At 49.5% G+C, this 17,640-nt stretch overlaps 1 protein-coding gene across 1 annotated transcript; it reads right to left on the bottom strand.

The window, feature by feature from the left end:
- Positions 1 to 8,905: 8,905 nt before the first annotated feature.
- RHOV (ras homolog family member V) lies at positions 8,906 to 11,014 on the bottom strand. Its single transcript, XM_082733691.1, has 3 exons — positions 10,679 to 11,014; positions 10,404 to 10,462; positions 8,906 to 10,211 (listed from the first exon to the last, which is right to left on the bottom strand). The coding sequence occupies exons 1-3, from the start codon at positions 10,884 to 10,886 to the stop codon at positions 9,768 to 9,770; spliced, it is 711 nt and encodes a 236-aa protein (XP_082589817.1). The 5' UTR covers positions 10,887 to 11,014; the 3' UTR covers positions 8,906 to 9,767.
- Between the last annotated feature and the right edge of the window lie 6,626 nt (positions 11,015 to 17,640).

The following is a 17,640-nucleotide window of genomic DNA, read 5'->3' as shown; positions in this document are numbered from 1 at the left end:
TAGGTAAGCTGGTCATATCACTAGAGGTCACACGATGGGAGAGGAAAAGAGGGAGAAAAGCCACACCAAGTAAATGAGGGTAACCTGTGTAAAGTACATTAGATGTGAAGGAAAGCTAATCGAAAAGTTCCATGCTGGCAGCCAATCATGCTTTGATGCAAACAGCGGTTTAGCTTCTTTGATTAGTTACTAACATTTAAAGATTCAGGAAAATTCTTTTTTTTTAAATCTGCTTTTCTAGCTTTTTGTGAAAACTTGGGAGATTGGCAATCTGGGGCTCACATTCCTACAGCAAACCAGGCACTGAGTTTGGGTTCTCCTGAGCTGGGCAGACACTGAGCCATCCATAGCCTCTACCCAGCCCACCACTCCTGGCATTCATTCAACTTTGGGGCCCACATCATCTTATCCCCTCTAACCCAACATATCTTCCAATATTGGGGAGTTTTCTCTAAAATTTATTGATCCCAACAGTTCCAATAAACACTGACAAAACTGAATTGTTTCTCCTGAAATCATCCCTGCCCACTTAAAAAAACAACCCTGAATCAGGAGTGGTTTGCCCTATTGTACAAGACCCCTCCCTTCCCCACCCATCTGCTATACTACAGCCTGGGAAGGCACTTTCCAGTTCCCCTTGGAGCGGGTGCTGTCAGTAGCCCTATCTGATAGTCCCAACCCCAGAAGTCCAGGCTGGGGGGAAGAAGGGGAGGCCGGTAGGGTCCAGAGTCTCCCACAGGGTCCCCCAGAACATCTGCCTTTTCTAACCCCCAACTACAGGGTCATCTGGGGTTCCATCAGTGGATCCCAGAACCAAGATGACCAAGAAAATAAAGCAAGAAAGAAATCAAGAGGCTCCTTGTGGCAGAGTTTAAAAAGGGGTGCTATATGTTTAGAACAAAACTAAAAAAGGGTATTTAACCAAATGTTCCCTCTCATGGATAAAATTACAGGTGTTTTTTGTTTCCCTTTGGTCAGCCTGCATTTTCTACATTTTCTATAAGAAATGTCTATTGCTTTTGTAATAAAAAGTTACTGGTTTGAAAAAGTATCCACGTATATTCCAGTAAGAAACAAACCTTCAGACCATGCCCCAAAACCATGATGCTGGCTCTGTGATGGGATGGAGACAGTGGGGAAGGAAAAGAGGAGAGAGCTTCTGAGATCTAGGGAAGGGAGAGACTGCAAGTCTTGGAGTCTGGAGTATGAAAAGGGAGAAACTGAGTCAGTAGAGTCTGCAGGTTTTCTGTCCTGGGAGCCTGGGCGGGTGACACTGCTGCCCACAGAAACGGGGCTGTGTGGGCAGGGCAGTCTCGAGAGAATCATAAAGATGAGGGGCCCCCAGGTATCAGAATGAGACTGGTTTTATTGATTTTATCGTTGGTTACTTAGTTTTTGTTTGCTTATGCCTTGCCTTCCTGAGGAAGGATTTAAAAGCAGCTTAAAAGTCTCTATAAAGTATGAAATAACATGAGTATAAAGTAGGTGGAAGACAAAAAAGAGCATGAAGGAACATTTAAAAAGACCAGGAATAGGGGGCCTGGGTGGCCCAGTCGGTTACACGTGTGCCTTCAGCTTAGGTCATGATCTCAGGGTCCTGGGATCCAGCCCCACATAAGGCTCCCTGCTCAGTGGGGAGCCTGCTTCTCCCTCTCCCTCTGTCTACCTCTCTGCCTACTTGTGCTCTCTCTCTGTCAAATGAATAACAAGGCCAGGAACAAGGCAAAAACATACAAGTTTTGTAGTCTCTGGGCCACAGGCTCAGCTCTGCAAGTTTCCAGCTGTAGATGTGTCGGGGTAAGGGCCAAGCACTCCAGTTGGGAGGGTCTGGGCTCAGAGGAGAAGGCAGAGCTCCTGGATTTGGGAGTAGGCTGGGGAGGGGAACATGGAAGGGTGGGAGACTTTTGGGGGAGAAAAAACACTCTGAACCCTGAGACAGAGCCTTTGCTTAGAAGGAGAGGACCCAGAGGAGTAGTGGTTAGAGAGGTGGTTGGAGTTGGGGGGCGGGAGACCCGGAAGAGAGCAGTTCAAAGGTGAAGAGTTTCAAAGCCCACCAGGGTCGGGAAAGAGCCAAATGAGGAGAGGAGCCAGGTGGAAACCTGAGGAAGGTGGGGAGTGGAGGTGAGGGTGGGAGGGTGGGGGCGGGGACAGTTGCAGGTGTAGTAAGGACTGGGGGCAAGAGCCACTTTCCATAGGCAGCTGTGGGAGGAAGAGAGGACTGTGCCAGGTTTTAAACATGGAGAGAGAGGCCCAAGGTACAGGGCGAATCAAACACTGCAGGCGTGCAACCGATTCTTTTTTTTTTTTTTTTAAGATTTTTATTTATTTATTTGACAGAGAAAGATCACAAGTAGGCAGAGAGCGAGAGAGGGAAGCAGGCTCCCCGCTGAGCAGAGAGCCTGATGTAGGACTGATCCCAGGACCCCGAAGGCAGCGGCTTAACCCACTGAGCCACCCAGGTGCCCCAGTGCAACAGATTCTACTACTGACTCCCTAACTCACTTGCGGTTGTCTTCCTAGCGGATTTTCTCTGACCCCCTTCCCTTCTCCCATGTGATCCCTTTTGCAACCAGTGTAGGACTTGAGTTCATCAGACTGACCAGGATCTGTCTGTGACCCTCAAAGAGAAGTCCATCATAGTCTATGGAAAGTAAAGGACTAGACGACAAGATCCTTTCTATCCCCTAAACCATGATGCTGGCCTCTGATTATAGACTTGGGATCCCTGAGTGCAGAGTGGAGGGGGGTTGTCAGAGTCAAGTTATTGAGGCCCAGAGAGGGGCAGGGACTGGTGCAAGGTCACGCAGCCAGTGGTGGAGTACAGAGCGAAGCCAGTATTCCTGAGCCCCAAACTTTTTGCTCTAACATCATTTTCTCCAGATGATGAGACTCCTGGCTTCAGTTTTTGTCCTTTCTCTGGAAGTGGGACAAAGGAGCCAGGAGCCAGGCCAAGAAGTTGTCAGGGCTGGTCCCAGGCCCCAGAATGCTGGGAACCCAAGGTCCACACCCATGTAAACATGGGCCAGCACTGATACCTCTTGCTTGGTTCTCAATAGCTTCCTCCAAATCAGCTCCCCACTATTATCTTGATTATCCCCACAGGTCCCCTGGGAGCCAGGGAGGGGCAGAAAGTATTAACCCCACTTCACAACAAAGAGAAACTCAGACAAGGAGGAAGGCAGTAATTTGCCCAAAGTTGCCCAGCAAGTCAGGATGGGGCTGAAACAGGAGCGCACATGGGAGATGGGGTCGTCAGCAGAGCATATGGTCCATTGGGCAGGGGTGGGGTGGTGCCCCAGGATCCAAGGGTCCCCTGTCTCACTAGGACAGAGGTCTCTCTGCTTGCTCCCCAGCTGCCTCAGAGTACTGGAGAGGGGAAGCAGATGGGCAGAAGCCGCAGAGCATGGCCACAGGTCAGAGGGAGGAAGCCGTCGTGGGTCAGGTGTCCTTGGGTGGGGTCTGTGCTGGCTGATTTTCCACCAGCTTCAAGGGGCCCAGGGAACTTCTATGCCCCCACTGGGCCCAAGGGCCCCCCTGACATCCCTCATTGCCAAGGGGCCAGGGAGTCATCTGCACACCTGGGGAGAGAGGCAGACTGATGCAGGTGAGGGTCAAGGAGGCCCTCTTTGCTGATGACAACCTCGGGCTCTGCCTTCCAAAGGGATCACAAGTCGGATGACCATAAGGACAGGTGACTAATAGAGCTCCCTTCAATCTCAAAAATATCCTGAACCGGGACGCCTGGGTGGCTCAGTTGGTTGGACGACTGCCTTCGGCTCAGGTCATGATCCTGGAGTCCCGGGATCAAGTCCCGCATCGGACTCCCAGCTCCATGGGGAGTCTGCTTCTCTCTCTGACCTTCTCCTCATTCATGCTCTCTCTCACTGTCTCTCTCTCTCAAGTAAATAAATAAAATCTTTAAAAAAAAAACAAAAATATCCTGAACCTGACAATGAATTTCATGGTCATTCCAATTATGGGACAAATCCTCTATTCAATGGAGAAAGCCTTGAAAATATTACACAAGGAGAACAGGCCTGGTTCAGTGCTGACTTCTTTCCCCCACATCCTACCTCCAGCCCTGTCTCCCTCTGCCCCACTCCCCAGCCCTGGACAACTGAGTCTGTCCCAGAAACCACAACTCCCAGCCCCGCCCTCTAAGAGAATCATTTCTAGAGCTAACGGGGCAGAAACCTAGAGCCCTAGGTGGCTCCCTAGAAAGAGGCCTGGACCCAGGGTTAAGAAACCCAGGTCCAAGGCCCAGCTCAGGCTTCACCTTAATCAGGGGGCTCTGTGCTTCGGTCTTTTCATCTGAAAATTGGAGCTAAGGAGAAGTTCAGTTGTAAGAACAGCAGGTGATCCCGGAGGAGATAAGGCCACCCGGGCATTGCAGCAATGTGAGGCAGAAAGCTGTGATTCCCGGGGACAGCCAGCGCTGCCCAGGAAGTCACTCCCTGCTGTTGCCACAGGGTGACTCATGGGGCCCCTCGGCGGGCTGAGTCGTGCTCCCTATGGTGGATCTGGCCCAGGTCCAAGGAGGGCGCTGACAGTGCGGCCCTGCTGGGAGCCTGGTCTCCTGGCAGCCACATACGGTGGGCAGGTCTGACCTGGGAGAGCCGCGGTTACCGACTGCCTGGGGCCTGGGCTGGTTGCAAAAGGGGCTGGTGTTCCTGACGCAGTCTGCTTTCGGTCTCACTCACTCTCCCAAGCCGGTTCCCAGGAGAACGGGGGAACTCGGGGAGGGTGCGTCACCCCCGCCCTGGGCACCTCTGTGCTCCCAGGGGGAAAGCAAGCCAGGCACACCTCCTTTCGCGTGCACACACACTCACACGACAGCCCAGGCCCAGTATGCTCGCCAGGCACAAGGAAGCACACAGAGAGAGACCCCCTCACAGATCCACACAGCGCGCACAGACGTGTAGACACACAGCCCCCCAGGAACTTGGCCTAACCTACACGTGCACACCCAGACACACACGCAGATTTGTGTACAATACACACTCGTAAGGCCAGATACCATGTGGGTGCATGGACATGCACATCCAGAGCTGTACACATCTTGCATAAAGAGAGACGCCTACATGGACAGACACAGACACACAGACTTGCACATATATGGAATTATTCAGAGCTTTGCCCAAAGACAATACCCACTTTCAATATGCAAGAGCAAAAACAGGGACTAACGCAGGGAAATGCGCGTGACCACAGATACACAACATACATACACCTTGTCATCACTTAGTATTTATTGTGCACCCGCAATCTGCTGGTCATCCTCCCACAGAAAGATATCCCCCCCACACACACACACGAGTCAGACAGACACAGAAACCCAAGCTCTTTCTGAAGAGCCACTTGGAATTCTACGGGGTCCAATCTCCAAACCAAAGAGAAACTGTTTTTCTGTAGAGGGCCAACCCATAATGGGAAAAAAAAAAAAATCAAATGTCAACGTAGTATCATTTATAATAGAAGGGAAAAAAAAGTTAGAGGAAAACAACCTCAATGCTCCCAATTTGGGGTCTGGTTGAGAAATTATGGTCAGGGTGAAATAGTAGAAATAGTAAGCAAATATTCACATACGGTTACATGCCCTCTATGCCCTATGTAGGGCCCACAATCCAGAGATCAAGGGCTGCATGCTCTACCAAGTGAGGCAGCCAGGCACCCCTGTTAAAATTTTAAATGGAGGGAAAAAAACCCAAAATACAAATTTCATATACAGCATGATCACAAAAACAATTTCAAATATGTGCATAGAAGGACAGGCTGGAAGGAAGTACATCAAAATGCTACTATTGGGGCACCCTGGTGGCTCAGTTGTTAAGCGTCTGCCTTTGGCTCAGGTCATAATCCTGGGGTCCTGGGATTGAGATCACACTGGGCTCCTTCCTCAGTGGGGAGCCTGCTTCTCCCTCACTCATTCCCTCTGTTTGTGTTCACTCTCTTGCTGTGTCTCTCTCTCTATCAAATAAATAAATGAAAAATCTTCTAATTTTCCTATGAGTATCTATTATGGGAAAAAAGAAACATTTTAAAAGTCAGCTAAGGTTTGGTTATACAGACATTAAAAACAATTTACATCCATCAGGCCATGTAAGAATGTAGATGTAAGAAACATACAATTTTATCTGATAAACATAATCAATATCCTTTTAAACTTAGAATCAAGAATGGAGAGGTGGCAGGGCACCTGGGTGGCTCAGTGGGTTAAGCTTCTGCCTTTGGCTCAGGTCATGATCTCAGGGTCCTGGGATCAAGCCCTGCATGGGGCTCTCTGCTCAGAGGGGAGCCTGTTCCCCTCTCTCCCTCTGCCTGCTTCTCTGCCTACTTGTGATCTCTGTCAAATAAATAAATAAAATCTTAAAAAAAAAGAGAGAGAGAGAGAGAATGGAGAGGTGGGAAAAAAGGCAAAGGCAAGAAAGAGGTAGGTTATTCTAGACAGAAACAGAAGCAGAGCAAATCAGTGGGTTTGGAACCAGAAGAAAATCCCACCTGTCCAGCATGGGCTTAGGCTTGGTCTCTCCAAGGGCCTTTCCAGCAAGCCATTGCTCTCAGGCTTATCTCCAGGCTTCAGTGACACATATCTGGAGCTGAACTTGAGCCTCAGGATCCCCTCCAGGGCTCACTGGTTGGTTTTTTATCTTAAGCCCTTAAGGGCCAACAGCAGACATTGCCGGAGCCCAAGTCCCTTTGGGAGCACAAGGGCATGAAGAGGACTTTCTACTTCACTGGGGAGATGCGATCTGAGTAAGTGACCAAATTCAGAGTGTCCTCCAAGTACCAAGAGAGCAATGTGGACACTAATACAAGTAAGAGACCCTTTCTGGAAAAGGGGAGTATGGAAAAATGCTTAGAAGAGAAACAGGGCATGGGTGGTATTTTGCAAACTAGAGGACTTGGCAAAACGAAGACTTGAGAGTCAGAAGTCAAAAAATAATCGGAGATCAGGGAGTGGAATCACTGGAACCAGCTGGCCTGGTCCGGGTTGGTGTGGGATTTCAGAAGTCCTGGAATTCTAAAATGAGGGCCTGGGAGTTCACTGCTGGCCCCTGAGAGCTGGGAATAGTCCTGAGTCAGAGAGGCACCAGAGGGAAAGCAGCAGGGTCAGGGATGAGGAGGGCAAGGCAGACAAAGGCGCGGGCCAGGCTTGGTGACCTAGCAAAGCCTGGTCATCCATAGTGGTATGGATGTGTTGAGACCATCAGAGAATCAGGGAAGAAGCTGGGCGGCGGGGGGAGCCTTAGAGATGGCCTTTAGACTTCCGTACCCTACTCGCAGCACCTCTAAGACCCCCCAGAAGAAGTCTGACAACTTCTCATCCAGAATCCTGAGTCTTATTTTGCAAATGAGGAAACTGAGGCACACAGAAGGGAAATTATTTGCCTAAGGCTACGGTTGATGGCAGAGTTTGAAGGTGGGGGGGGTGGTGTGATGGGCTGGGTTGGGGTAAAAAAAGCTGTGGAGCTGGGGTGTGAGACACATCCCCATCCCCCACCCCTTCTACTCCCCCTCATCCCCGCCTGCCCTGGAGCAGCTCCAGCACCCCCCTGAGGGGCAAGGGGACAAAGGGAAAGACAAGATAGCAGGAGCTCTGGGGGATGGGTACTGGTGGGACCTGTGCTGGACAGTCTTGGCTAAAATCTAAATTTGGAGATTATCTCGGGTTTCACTTGGCTAGGATTTCTGTCCCTCAGCCCTGCTCTTTCTCATACTCCGGCAGCTGTTACTTCCTGCAGAGGCTGCTGGGCTGGGATAGGGCTCGCACTCACCCAGCCTGCCAGTTGCCTAGCAGGTGTCCCAGGTGTGCCTTAGAAATAGCTCTCCAAAAGAATAACATTTACCCATGGACATACAGAACTCGAGTTCCCAGAGTACTCTTATAGCTGCTTGGTAGTAATATCTCACTTGAGATTTTACCTTTTTTCTCTGGGACTCCCTTTCCTTATGGTTAAAATAAAGTGTATTTTTTCCTCCAAGCTGCCCTTTAAAGTTCCTTCCAGCTCCAATTCCAAGGAATGTTCACTGGATCCCTGCTCCTCTCCAAGTTGTCACCCAACAAACCCTCACTCCACAGGATTTCTGGGACCAAACTTGTATTTCAATTATTTTTTTAAAAAAAGATTTTATTTATTTGACAGAGAGAGAGAGATCACAAGTAGGCAGAGAAGCAGGCAGAGAAAGAGAGGGAAGCAGGCTCCCCACTGAGAGCCCAATGCGGGGGGGGGGGGGGGGGGGGGGGGGGGCTCGATCCCAGGACCCTGAGATCATGACCCCTGCCCCTGCCGAAAGCAGAGGCTTAACCCACTGAACCCCTCTATTTAAATGATTGACAACTGGCACCTTGGTCCTTCTGCGGACTGAATGCGAAGATCAAAGACTAAGTCTTTGGGTCACCTTGACCCAGAGTTTGACCAGTGGTTGAGCTTTAGACTGTAAAGAGTCCCTTCATGCTCAGGCTCTGAAGCAGGTGGTCCCCCACCCCAAGACCTTGTGGACAGTTGGAAGGATCAGAGCAAGGAGGTTTAGAGGGCCCAGCATTGCTGGAGAGCCCGAGCGCTGAGGGAGGTGCTCTAGAAAGGAGGGGCAGAGGGGCGGGGCAACACCCGCTTGGTGAGGTCATGGGAAAGCAGCTCTGGCGCTGACACCTGGGGAAACCCGTTCCTAGGCTGCTTCCCACGCTAGCTCTCCTGGGAACCGGCTAAGCCCCAAGCGGGGAGCCCCAGACCTGCCCCCCCCAGTCCAGTTCCCATCACACTGTCTCATCTAGTCCAGCCCCCACCTATCAGTTTGGCCTCAGACCTTCAGTGCCCAACCTATCTATCCTGGCTGCTGGGCCTTGAAGAGGGCTCTGAGAGGGCAATGGGCAGACAGCTTCAGGAAATGACACAGAGACAGCAGCTTCAGAAACCTAAGACTTTATTTGTAGACTCTGTACCGTCCTACCTTCTAGGCTGTGGCCTTAGAGAAAAGTGACCCCAGCCCCTTCCTCCTCTAGGCTCTAGGTCGCAGCTCCTCCCCCTCCTCTTGCTGGGCCTTGCCTCTCACTTCCTGCCCAGCTCCTGGCCCAGCCAGTTTGGGCAGTGCCTAGGGAGCCCTGAGTCCCAGTTCTTCCCAGGGACCAGCCCTGCCCTCCCGGGCCCTGGGGGCAGAGGGCAGCCCAGGTGTCAGCCTTACTCTTCAGCTGCCCCACTTTTCTGCTCTCCTTGCTCTTTCCTCTTCCAAACTTAGCCCTCTGACCTGCCTCCTCACCGTACTGCCTCCTGTCCCAAGGCTCCAAGACCTCACTTTCAGCTCCCCTCTCTGTCTCTCCTTGACTTCTTACCCAGTCCATCCCGAACTTCTCTCCAAATCAGGGCTGGACACCCTCCTGCCCTCCAAAATGCCTGTCTCTTCCTCTCCCGCTGTGCCAAGGTGGGGACCACCATAGGGGGTCCTAATTCAGCCAGGCTGACCTGGGGGCTCATGATAAGAAACTGGGAATCGGATCCCAAAATGCTTGGAGGTGACGTGGCTGGCACTGTTAGGACCAGCCCACGAAAATGAAAGTGCTGGGATTTGATTTCTCTGTGACCCTGACCACAGAAATCCAAATCAGAGCCCCTCACCTATTAGAGCAGGCAGTTGGAGGCCTGTGTCCTCACAGTGTTCAGATGGAACTGAGTCCCATGGGGTGGCCTGGCCCTGCCAGCATCCCCCTCAAAGGCCCCAGTTTCCAGAAGTCTGTGGGCTTATGCCTACTACTCCCTAGCCACCGAGGCTCTTCAAACAAAGCAAAAGAACTTCTTCCAGCGGCAGCGGGAGAGAGTACGCACACCTTTGGCATTCAGTTTCTTCTCCAACCGGGCTTTATGTTCAATGGCGCTGAGAATAGCCGAGTCAAACACCTCTTTCAAGTTCTTCTGCGTCAAAGCGGAGCACTCAAGGTAGCAGGAGGCTCGGATTTTCTCCGCTAGACCCTGAGCCTGGGGTTGGGGCACGGGGCCCTCCCGGCCCCCCTGGTCCAACTGAATCAGTACATTGACATCGTCCCTCAGGTCGGCCTGCGTACCCACCAGCAGCACGGGTGCCTGGGGGTTGTGAGTGCGGATCTCCGGCAGCCATTTCTCTGTGATGTTCTGGAAAGAGCTGGGCTGCACCACGCTGAAGCAGGCCAAGAAGACATCGGTATCCGGGTAGCAGAGAGAGCGAAGGCGGTCAAAGTCTTCCTAGGATGGGAAGGCCTGATCATTAGCAGCATTATTCCCTGCCACAGGTATTAGGAATCTGATTGTCACCGGGGTTGCAGACCTGAGAGTCAGAAGGGCCCAAGACCTTCTCCATTCCTTATCCATCTAGGGTCCTCCCAGGCTCCAGCCCACCTTCTCCCAGTCTATTAGGGGTCGCCCCCAGCTCCTCACCTGTCCCGCTGTGTCCCAGAGCTCAATGCGCACCGGCGCTCCATCCACCAGGACTTGCACTATAGGGTCAGGGAGGGGTGCGGTGGCGGGGGGGGGGGGGCGGCGAGTTAGGAAGAGCGTCCAGGACCCCACCAGACCTCACCAGCGCCACCTCTGGGCTTTCTCCCGCCTCCCTCCCGGGGGGCTCCCTTGCCCTCCCGGCCCCGAGCTGGCCCCGGCCGACGAGTGCACAACCCTATCCCCAACCACGCGGCCGCCGGGGCCGTTGAACGTACCGGAGAAGGTGTCCAGCGCTGTGGGCCGGTAGCGCGCGGGGTATCCATTGCAGGTGTAGCTGACGATGAGGCTGCTCTTGCCCACGGCGCCGTCGCCCACCAGCACACACTTGATACCCAGCTCCGGGGGCGCGCTGCCCCGCCGCGGGGGAGGGGTCGGGGCCCGGAGCGGGGACGACTCGGCCTCGCTCAGCTCCCGCGGGGGCATGGCCCGCTCCGGGGACAGCCCGGGACCAGGCTCCGCTGCGCTCCGGAAAGCAGGTGCCGCAGGCCACCTCCGACTGAGTCCGCCAAGGCCCGGCGCGCTGGCCCGCCGCTAACCCGGGGTATATGAGGGGCCCCGCCCATCTCATCTGCATGTCCCGAGCGGCCTCGAACCCCGCCCACCCGCCAGGCCTCCAGCCGCGCCTTGCGCCGCAGTGCACCCCATGAAGCCAGGCAATCACAAACGCCGGGTGGAAGGGAGGCAGGACGAAAACTGGAGCTCAGGGAATCGCAGGTGCAAAGACAAAGAATCGCCAAAATGAGGCAGATCGAGGTATCTTGGCGGAGAACGCTATCCAGGATTTATCGTTAAGAGGAAGAAGCAAGTTGTAGCACACACAATACAGCCTGTTCAAATTAAACCTTTGTTGAAAATAAAAAAACCTAGATATATGTTTGCACGAGTATGAAAGTCTGGATAATAATTTTCTTAATTAACGAATGATTTTTTAAAAATGTATACACCATGGCGGCCCCTGGCTGGTTCAGTCCTTAAAGCATTCAATTCTTGATCTCAGGAATGTAAGTTCAAGCCCCATTCTGGGTTACTTACAGATTATTTCAAAATAAAATCTTAAAAAAAAAATACAGATCATAAAGAGAAGATAAACTCAAGCATGAATACATCAAGCAGGAATTTACTGTAGTCCCAGGGAATAGCTCCCTCTAGATTAGGCCTGGAGGCAGGTCTTAAACACCTTCACTATATTCTGCTAAAGGAATTCGGGGTGCTGGAGAATCTAGCTGAAGAGGATCTCCAAGGACAGTTCTCCATTTGAGTATTTTCTAAATCCCCAAAGTCCCTAATACTATCTTCATCATCATCATCATCACAAACACATAGTAATTTACCTCTTTGTTGACGCTGTTCTGGGCCACCCACTGTCCTTTACAGAAGGGGTTAGTGAGACCATATATGCCAGGTAGCTCTAGGAAGGTCACCCAAGAGAGCTAATTTCATTTCTATTTTGCAGCCGTACCAAGTGACATCAGGCCCAGAATCCTTTCTCTGAATTCCAAGATAGTCTTTCATCTCAGCCTGTATGAAGATCATTAAAAACACCTCGTTCTTGAGTTGTTGCAGGGAGAATGTTGGGAGGGGAGGAGGCAATGAACATTAAAGAAAAGAGATAATCCCCCCAAAAAAGAAAAGCAAAGAGATAATCTTATTTCTTATTACTACCAATAGTATAAAAATCCACAAATCCAAATCTCGAAATCTCGTTGAAAAAGTGTCAGGATCCCTGATTTTTATTTTTTCTTCCTTCCTTCCTTGTCAAGAATTGAGGACAACACCTAGAAAGTTGCTGATTTAACCATTAAAATCTTGACTATGGGAAATGGTAGGATCCTGTCCAATATCCACTTCTATATCCCAATGTCTCCCTCCTACATTCCCTACATCCAAATATCAGGGGATCCTAATAATCCCTGATTATAGGCCCAAAGACTTCTCAGACATATCCACCTATATTTATTCATCTAGCAGATGAAAGAGGCCCCAAAGTGTTGTCTTACCACTGTATCCCCCAGGAGGTCCAAAAGCTGTTCTTTTTGCTCTCCAGGAAAAGGAGACAAGAATGGGGATTTGAAAAGAGAGGTAAACCAGGAGACCCGTCCTAGTATTCCTAGTTCTTCCACTCATTAGCTTTGTGACTTCTCAGAAATTCCTTGATCCGGCTTAGCATTATAAAATGACAAGTGAAAAAAAAAATTAAAATAAAATAAATGACAGGTGAAGCCTGTTTATTTTTGAAAACCTTTCTAGTGCTAGCAATCTGTGATTCAGTGAACCAGGTGTCGGGGACAAAACTACTACACACACACGTGGGGGCTCTTCTTCACAGAACTCTTGTCCTTTTGCCCAAGTTTTTAGTTTAATTGTAGCTATAAATTTGAGGGTAATCTTGTTTAATCCTTTCTGCAGGAATGAAGGGTATATAAAAATAATACACAAATGGGGGAAGGTGTCTGCCGGCGTGAAAGCCCTGACTGGGCCTGTGACAGGTCCCATGGGTGGGGACACTTTCTGACCTAGGTCTCTCTGTCTGAGCTGGTTTAAGGACAGTCTTGCCAGCAAGAAGGGGAGGGTGGAGACAACCCTGGGAGCTGGTGAGTCACCTGTTTCTCAGCTAAGGACTTGCCATTGTAGCAGCTACAGCTGGGAAAGTCCCCTCCTAATGGTGGGTTGAGTCTTACTCCTGCTCCCCCCACAACCCGGACAGATGGTCCATCCTAACCTCCAGTCAGACATTTGCTAAGATTTAAACTTGACCCTAACATTCTCTCTAGAGAAATGTTTGATTCAAGGGCTGGGGCAGGAAATATACAAGATGAGCCAGGAACATTCTGTGGTACAGAGAGTAAGGACGCCCTAAACGCAAGAAAGGGAAGATGGAGGCACATCAAACAGACACCAAACCAACTAACTGAAAGAGTTTCCAAAGGCCAAATCTGGAACAAGTTGAGCAACAAAATTAAGACATATTGGATTATGACCTAAAGAATAACATAAATATCCACAAGGCTATTCTGATATAAATAAACTATTGAGTACCTAAATCAATAGGCCATCAGAGACAAATTTCCCATGGAGAATTCCAAATAATATGTGTAGAACCAGGAAGAGGAACATAACCCCCAACTCCTTAAGAGTGGGGCTGTGCGTAGTGACTTTCTTCCAAGGAGGACGGTATGAAAAAAGTGGAGGGGGAATGAATAACTTCACAGTGGAGAATCCTGATGAACTCTCCCTCAACCCGGTGATCAAGATGAAGATCAACATTGATAAGTCAAGTTGATAGTTATGTACGCTTGATATGATGTAATGAGAATGGCATTTTTCCTCTGTAGTCTTCCCTACTAGAACCGAGGTCTAATCATGAGAACAACGTCAGGAAAGTTCCATCTGAGGGGCACCTGGGTGGTTTAGTTGGTTAGGCGTCTACCTTCAGCTCAGGTCATGATCCCAGGGTCCTGGGATTGAGTCCCGAAACAGGTTCCATGCTCAGCAAAGAGCCTGCTTCTCCCTCTTCCTCTCCCTGACACTCTGCCTACTTGTGCTCTCTCTCTCTGTCAAGTAAAAAAAAAAAAAAAAAAAAATCTTAAAAAAAAAAAAGAAAGAAAAGTTTCATCTGATAGACATTTTATGAATTGCCTGCCCAGTCCTCCTCCAAACTGTCAACGTCATAAGAAACAAGGAAAGTCTGAAAAACTGCTGAGAGTTGAGGGGCGCCTGAGGAGAATGGCTACTGAATGTAAGTAATATGGTGTGTGGACCGATTCTGGAGCTGAAGGAGGATCTTAGGGGAAAACTGAGGAATTCCGAACCCAACTTGAATTTAGTTAACAATAATGTATCCATGCTGGTTCGTTAATCATGACAAATATAACCACATAATGTAAGATGTTCATCAGAGGGGAACCTGGGTTGGAGGTATATGGAAATGATCTTCTCAACTTTTCCTGTAAATGTAAACAGTTTATTTAGAAAGAAAGAAAGAAAAGAAAACACTCAAAAAACCAAAACATGGCCCTGACATTGAATCATGGCAGTAATAACCTTTAGTTTCCAAAATGTCTGACACAGGTGTATGGGGCTTAGAAATTAGTGCTTTAATTTCTCTGTCTTATGGGAAGCAAAGCGAGACGGCTGGGGGAGAGGGTGAGTATACTGGGGCCCAGAGGAGCTAGGGGACTTGCCCAATATTAAAGAGGCTATTAAGTGCTGGACACTTCACAGGTTCACCCTCAGGTGTGGCCAAGTTCATGAGCATTTCTCTTGTTCTCTTATCTTATTTAAAATTATTGTTTATTGAGGCACCTGGGTGGCTCAGTCATTAAGTGTCTGGCTTGGCTCAGGTCATGATCCCACAGTCCTGGGATCGAGCCCCGCATTGGGCTCCCTGCTTGGCAGGGAAACCTGCTTCTCCCTCTCCCTATCCCCCTGCTAGTGTTCCCTCTCTCACGTGTGACTCTCTGTCAAATAAATAAATAAAATCTTTTTTTTTTTTTTATAAAGACAAAGTCTTTTTTTTTTTTTAAAGATTTTATTTATTTATTTGACAGAGAGAGATCACAAGCAGGCAGAGAGGCAGGCAGAGAGAGAGGAGGAAGCAGGCTCCCGACTGAGCAGAGAGCCCGATGCGGGGCTCGATCCCAGGACCCTGGGATCATGACCTGAGCCGAAGGCAGCGGCTTAACCCACGGAGCCACCCAGGCGCCCCTAAATAAATAAAATCTTAAAAAATAAAATAAAATAAAATTACTGCCTACTTTAGGATTCCTAGGTAAAACCTCAATGAGAGTAAACCAAACCAATCTCAAATAAACAAACAAACCGATCTATCCCTACCCTACCATTGTGCTTTTCCTACAGCTGAAACGGTGTTAACAACAACAAAAAGCTGGTAGTAGGGTAGCTTGGACTTAGCAAGGTCAATGTGCCGACTCTTTGTAAGAGAAACACGCCAAGAGCAGTCTTTCTCCAGTTCCCGGGGAACACTCTGCTCCAAGCCTCCTAAGTCAGGCCCACTGCTCAGGAGGGGCCCCAAGAAAGAACTGCACATTTAGCACTTCATTTGGCAGTCATACCTCAGTAAAACTGGGAAAAAACACCCCTTACTCACCATACTACTGCTACTACTGCCATACAATAGACTGCACAGTTAATAGGTTCCTTTTTTTTTTAAGATTATTTATTTATTGGGGCGCCTAGGTGGCTCAGTGGGTTAAGCCTCTGCCTTCAGCTCATGTCATGATCTCAGGGTTCTGGGATCGAGCCCCGCATCGGGTTCTCTGCTCGGCGGGGAGCCTGCTTCCTCCTCTCTCTCTGCCTCCCTCTCTGCCTACTTGTGATCTCTGTCAAATAAATAAATAAAATCTTAAAAAAAAAAAAAAGATTATTTATTTATTTATTTTATTAATATCTAATGTATTATTTGTTTCAGGGGTACAGGTCTGGGATTCATCAGTCTTATACAATTCACAGTGCTCACCATAGCACATACCCACCCCAGTGTCCATCACCCAGCCACCCCATCCCTCTCTACTTGGTGTGCTTGTGTCCTGGGAGGGAGTTGGTGGCAAACTCAGCTGTCTGGGCTGAGCTGGCCTCATGGTGTCCCCTCCCCAGCTCCCCCAACGGGATCCTGCTAGCCAACCCTTCAGCCCAACCCCATCTGAGCTGTCCATGTCCTCTGGCTCCCATGGCTCAGTCTTCTGCCCTGCCCTGCATCTTCCCTCTAATTCCGCTTTAGCCTCTGCTTTTACCTCTTTCTCACCACCTCCTCTACATCTAGCTAATCCCAACTGCTACTGCCCGACACGCCCCCAGTCTCTTTTTCCTGCCCAGACCTCACACTCAAGCCCTGGCCAATATTTTTTAAAGGCCTGCGGGAGTTGAAACCTGAAAAAATTCATCTATAAAGGACTCCCGGAACCTCTGGGTGGCTATCAATTGAGCATCTGCTTTTCTTTGAAATACGAGACTTTCCTCTTCCTTTTCACGTCCTTTGCCACAGTAATCACCTCCTACTTGCCTCCCATCTTTGCTTTGTACATTTCTGGTGCACCCAAGCTTCCTAAGTTAAAACACTTATTCTGTCACTCTCTCACTCAAAGCCTATAACGAATTCCTGTTTAGCCATTGGATAGTGTCTGAGTCTCTACCTGACATCCCACATCCTTCAGTTAGAGTACAACTCCAGCCCCGCAAACAATCCTTACGAGAATTTTCAATGAGGAAATGTGAAAAGATAACATTAAATGGTACAGAATTATAAAGACAGTTTGAGCCCAAGTATTTTTAAAAAGTGTACAGTTAGAATAAAAGAGAATCCTATACGAAGAGTGTATATTAAAATGTGGAATCAGTGGCACCTAGTTGGCCCAGTCGGTTAAGCACCTGCCTTCAGCTCAGGTCATGATCCCAGGCTCCTGGGACAGAGTCCCGCATTGGGCTCCCTGCTCAGTGGGAAGTTTGCTTCTCCCTCTGCCTGCCACTCACCCCACTTGTGCGTGCATGCTCTTTCTCTCTCTCTTTGACAAATAAATAAAATCCTAAAAAAAAAAAAAAAAATACTGGTTGGTAGCCCATGACCCTTCCCTGAAGCTGCAGCACCTGCCCAAATGGCTGGGTCTCAGGTCCAGCCAAATCCTTAGTTGCTTCGCCCCAAAGACTGACTCCACTGCCCAAAGCTTCTTCTGGAACAGGAGCTGAGGCCTGATACCACTGAGGTCCATTCACTTTGCTGTGAGTAACCTAGAGCACATATTATCCTTTGATGCTGATGAGGATAATGATGAACAGCAGCAGCTTTGCAAAAAGAGAGCTCAGTAAACAAACATTCAATGAATAATGCTATGGCTCCAAACTCTCTTCTCGGCACTGTCTATATAAACTAGCATTTTACACACTTGTGAATAGGGCTATCTAAATTCTTTAGCAACTGGTATAGCCTCAGAAAGAGATAGTCCCCGTGCTGTAGCAGCTTTTTAGAAGACTGGGTTATGCCCAACATTAACCTCTTAGTGGCTGGATCCTGGGCAGGAGTGACAGGGTGGGGCACACTCAGGGAAGTGGGTACTTTAACAACTGGTGTGGTCATACTGGTGTGGTCATACTGGTGTGTGCCTGTCGAACTTCATCAGTCTGTTTGGATTTGGAAGGAGTATAAACCAAGCAAAAAGGGCTTGGA

This window comes from Mustela nivalis (genome assembly GCF_964662115.1).
Source record: "Mustela nivalis genome assembly, chromosome: 6".
Classification (NCBI taxonomy): domain Eukaryota; kingdom Metazoa; phylum Chordata; class Mammalia; order Carnivora; family Mustelidae; genus Mustela; species Mustela nivalis.
This window is presented reverse-complemented; position numbering and strand designations above follow the sequence as displayed.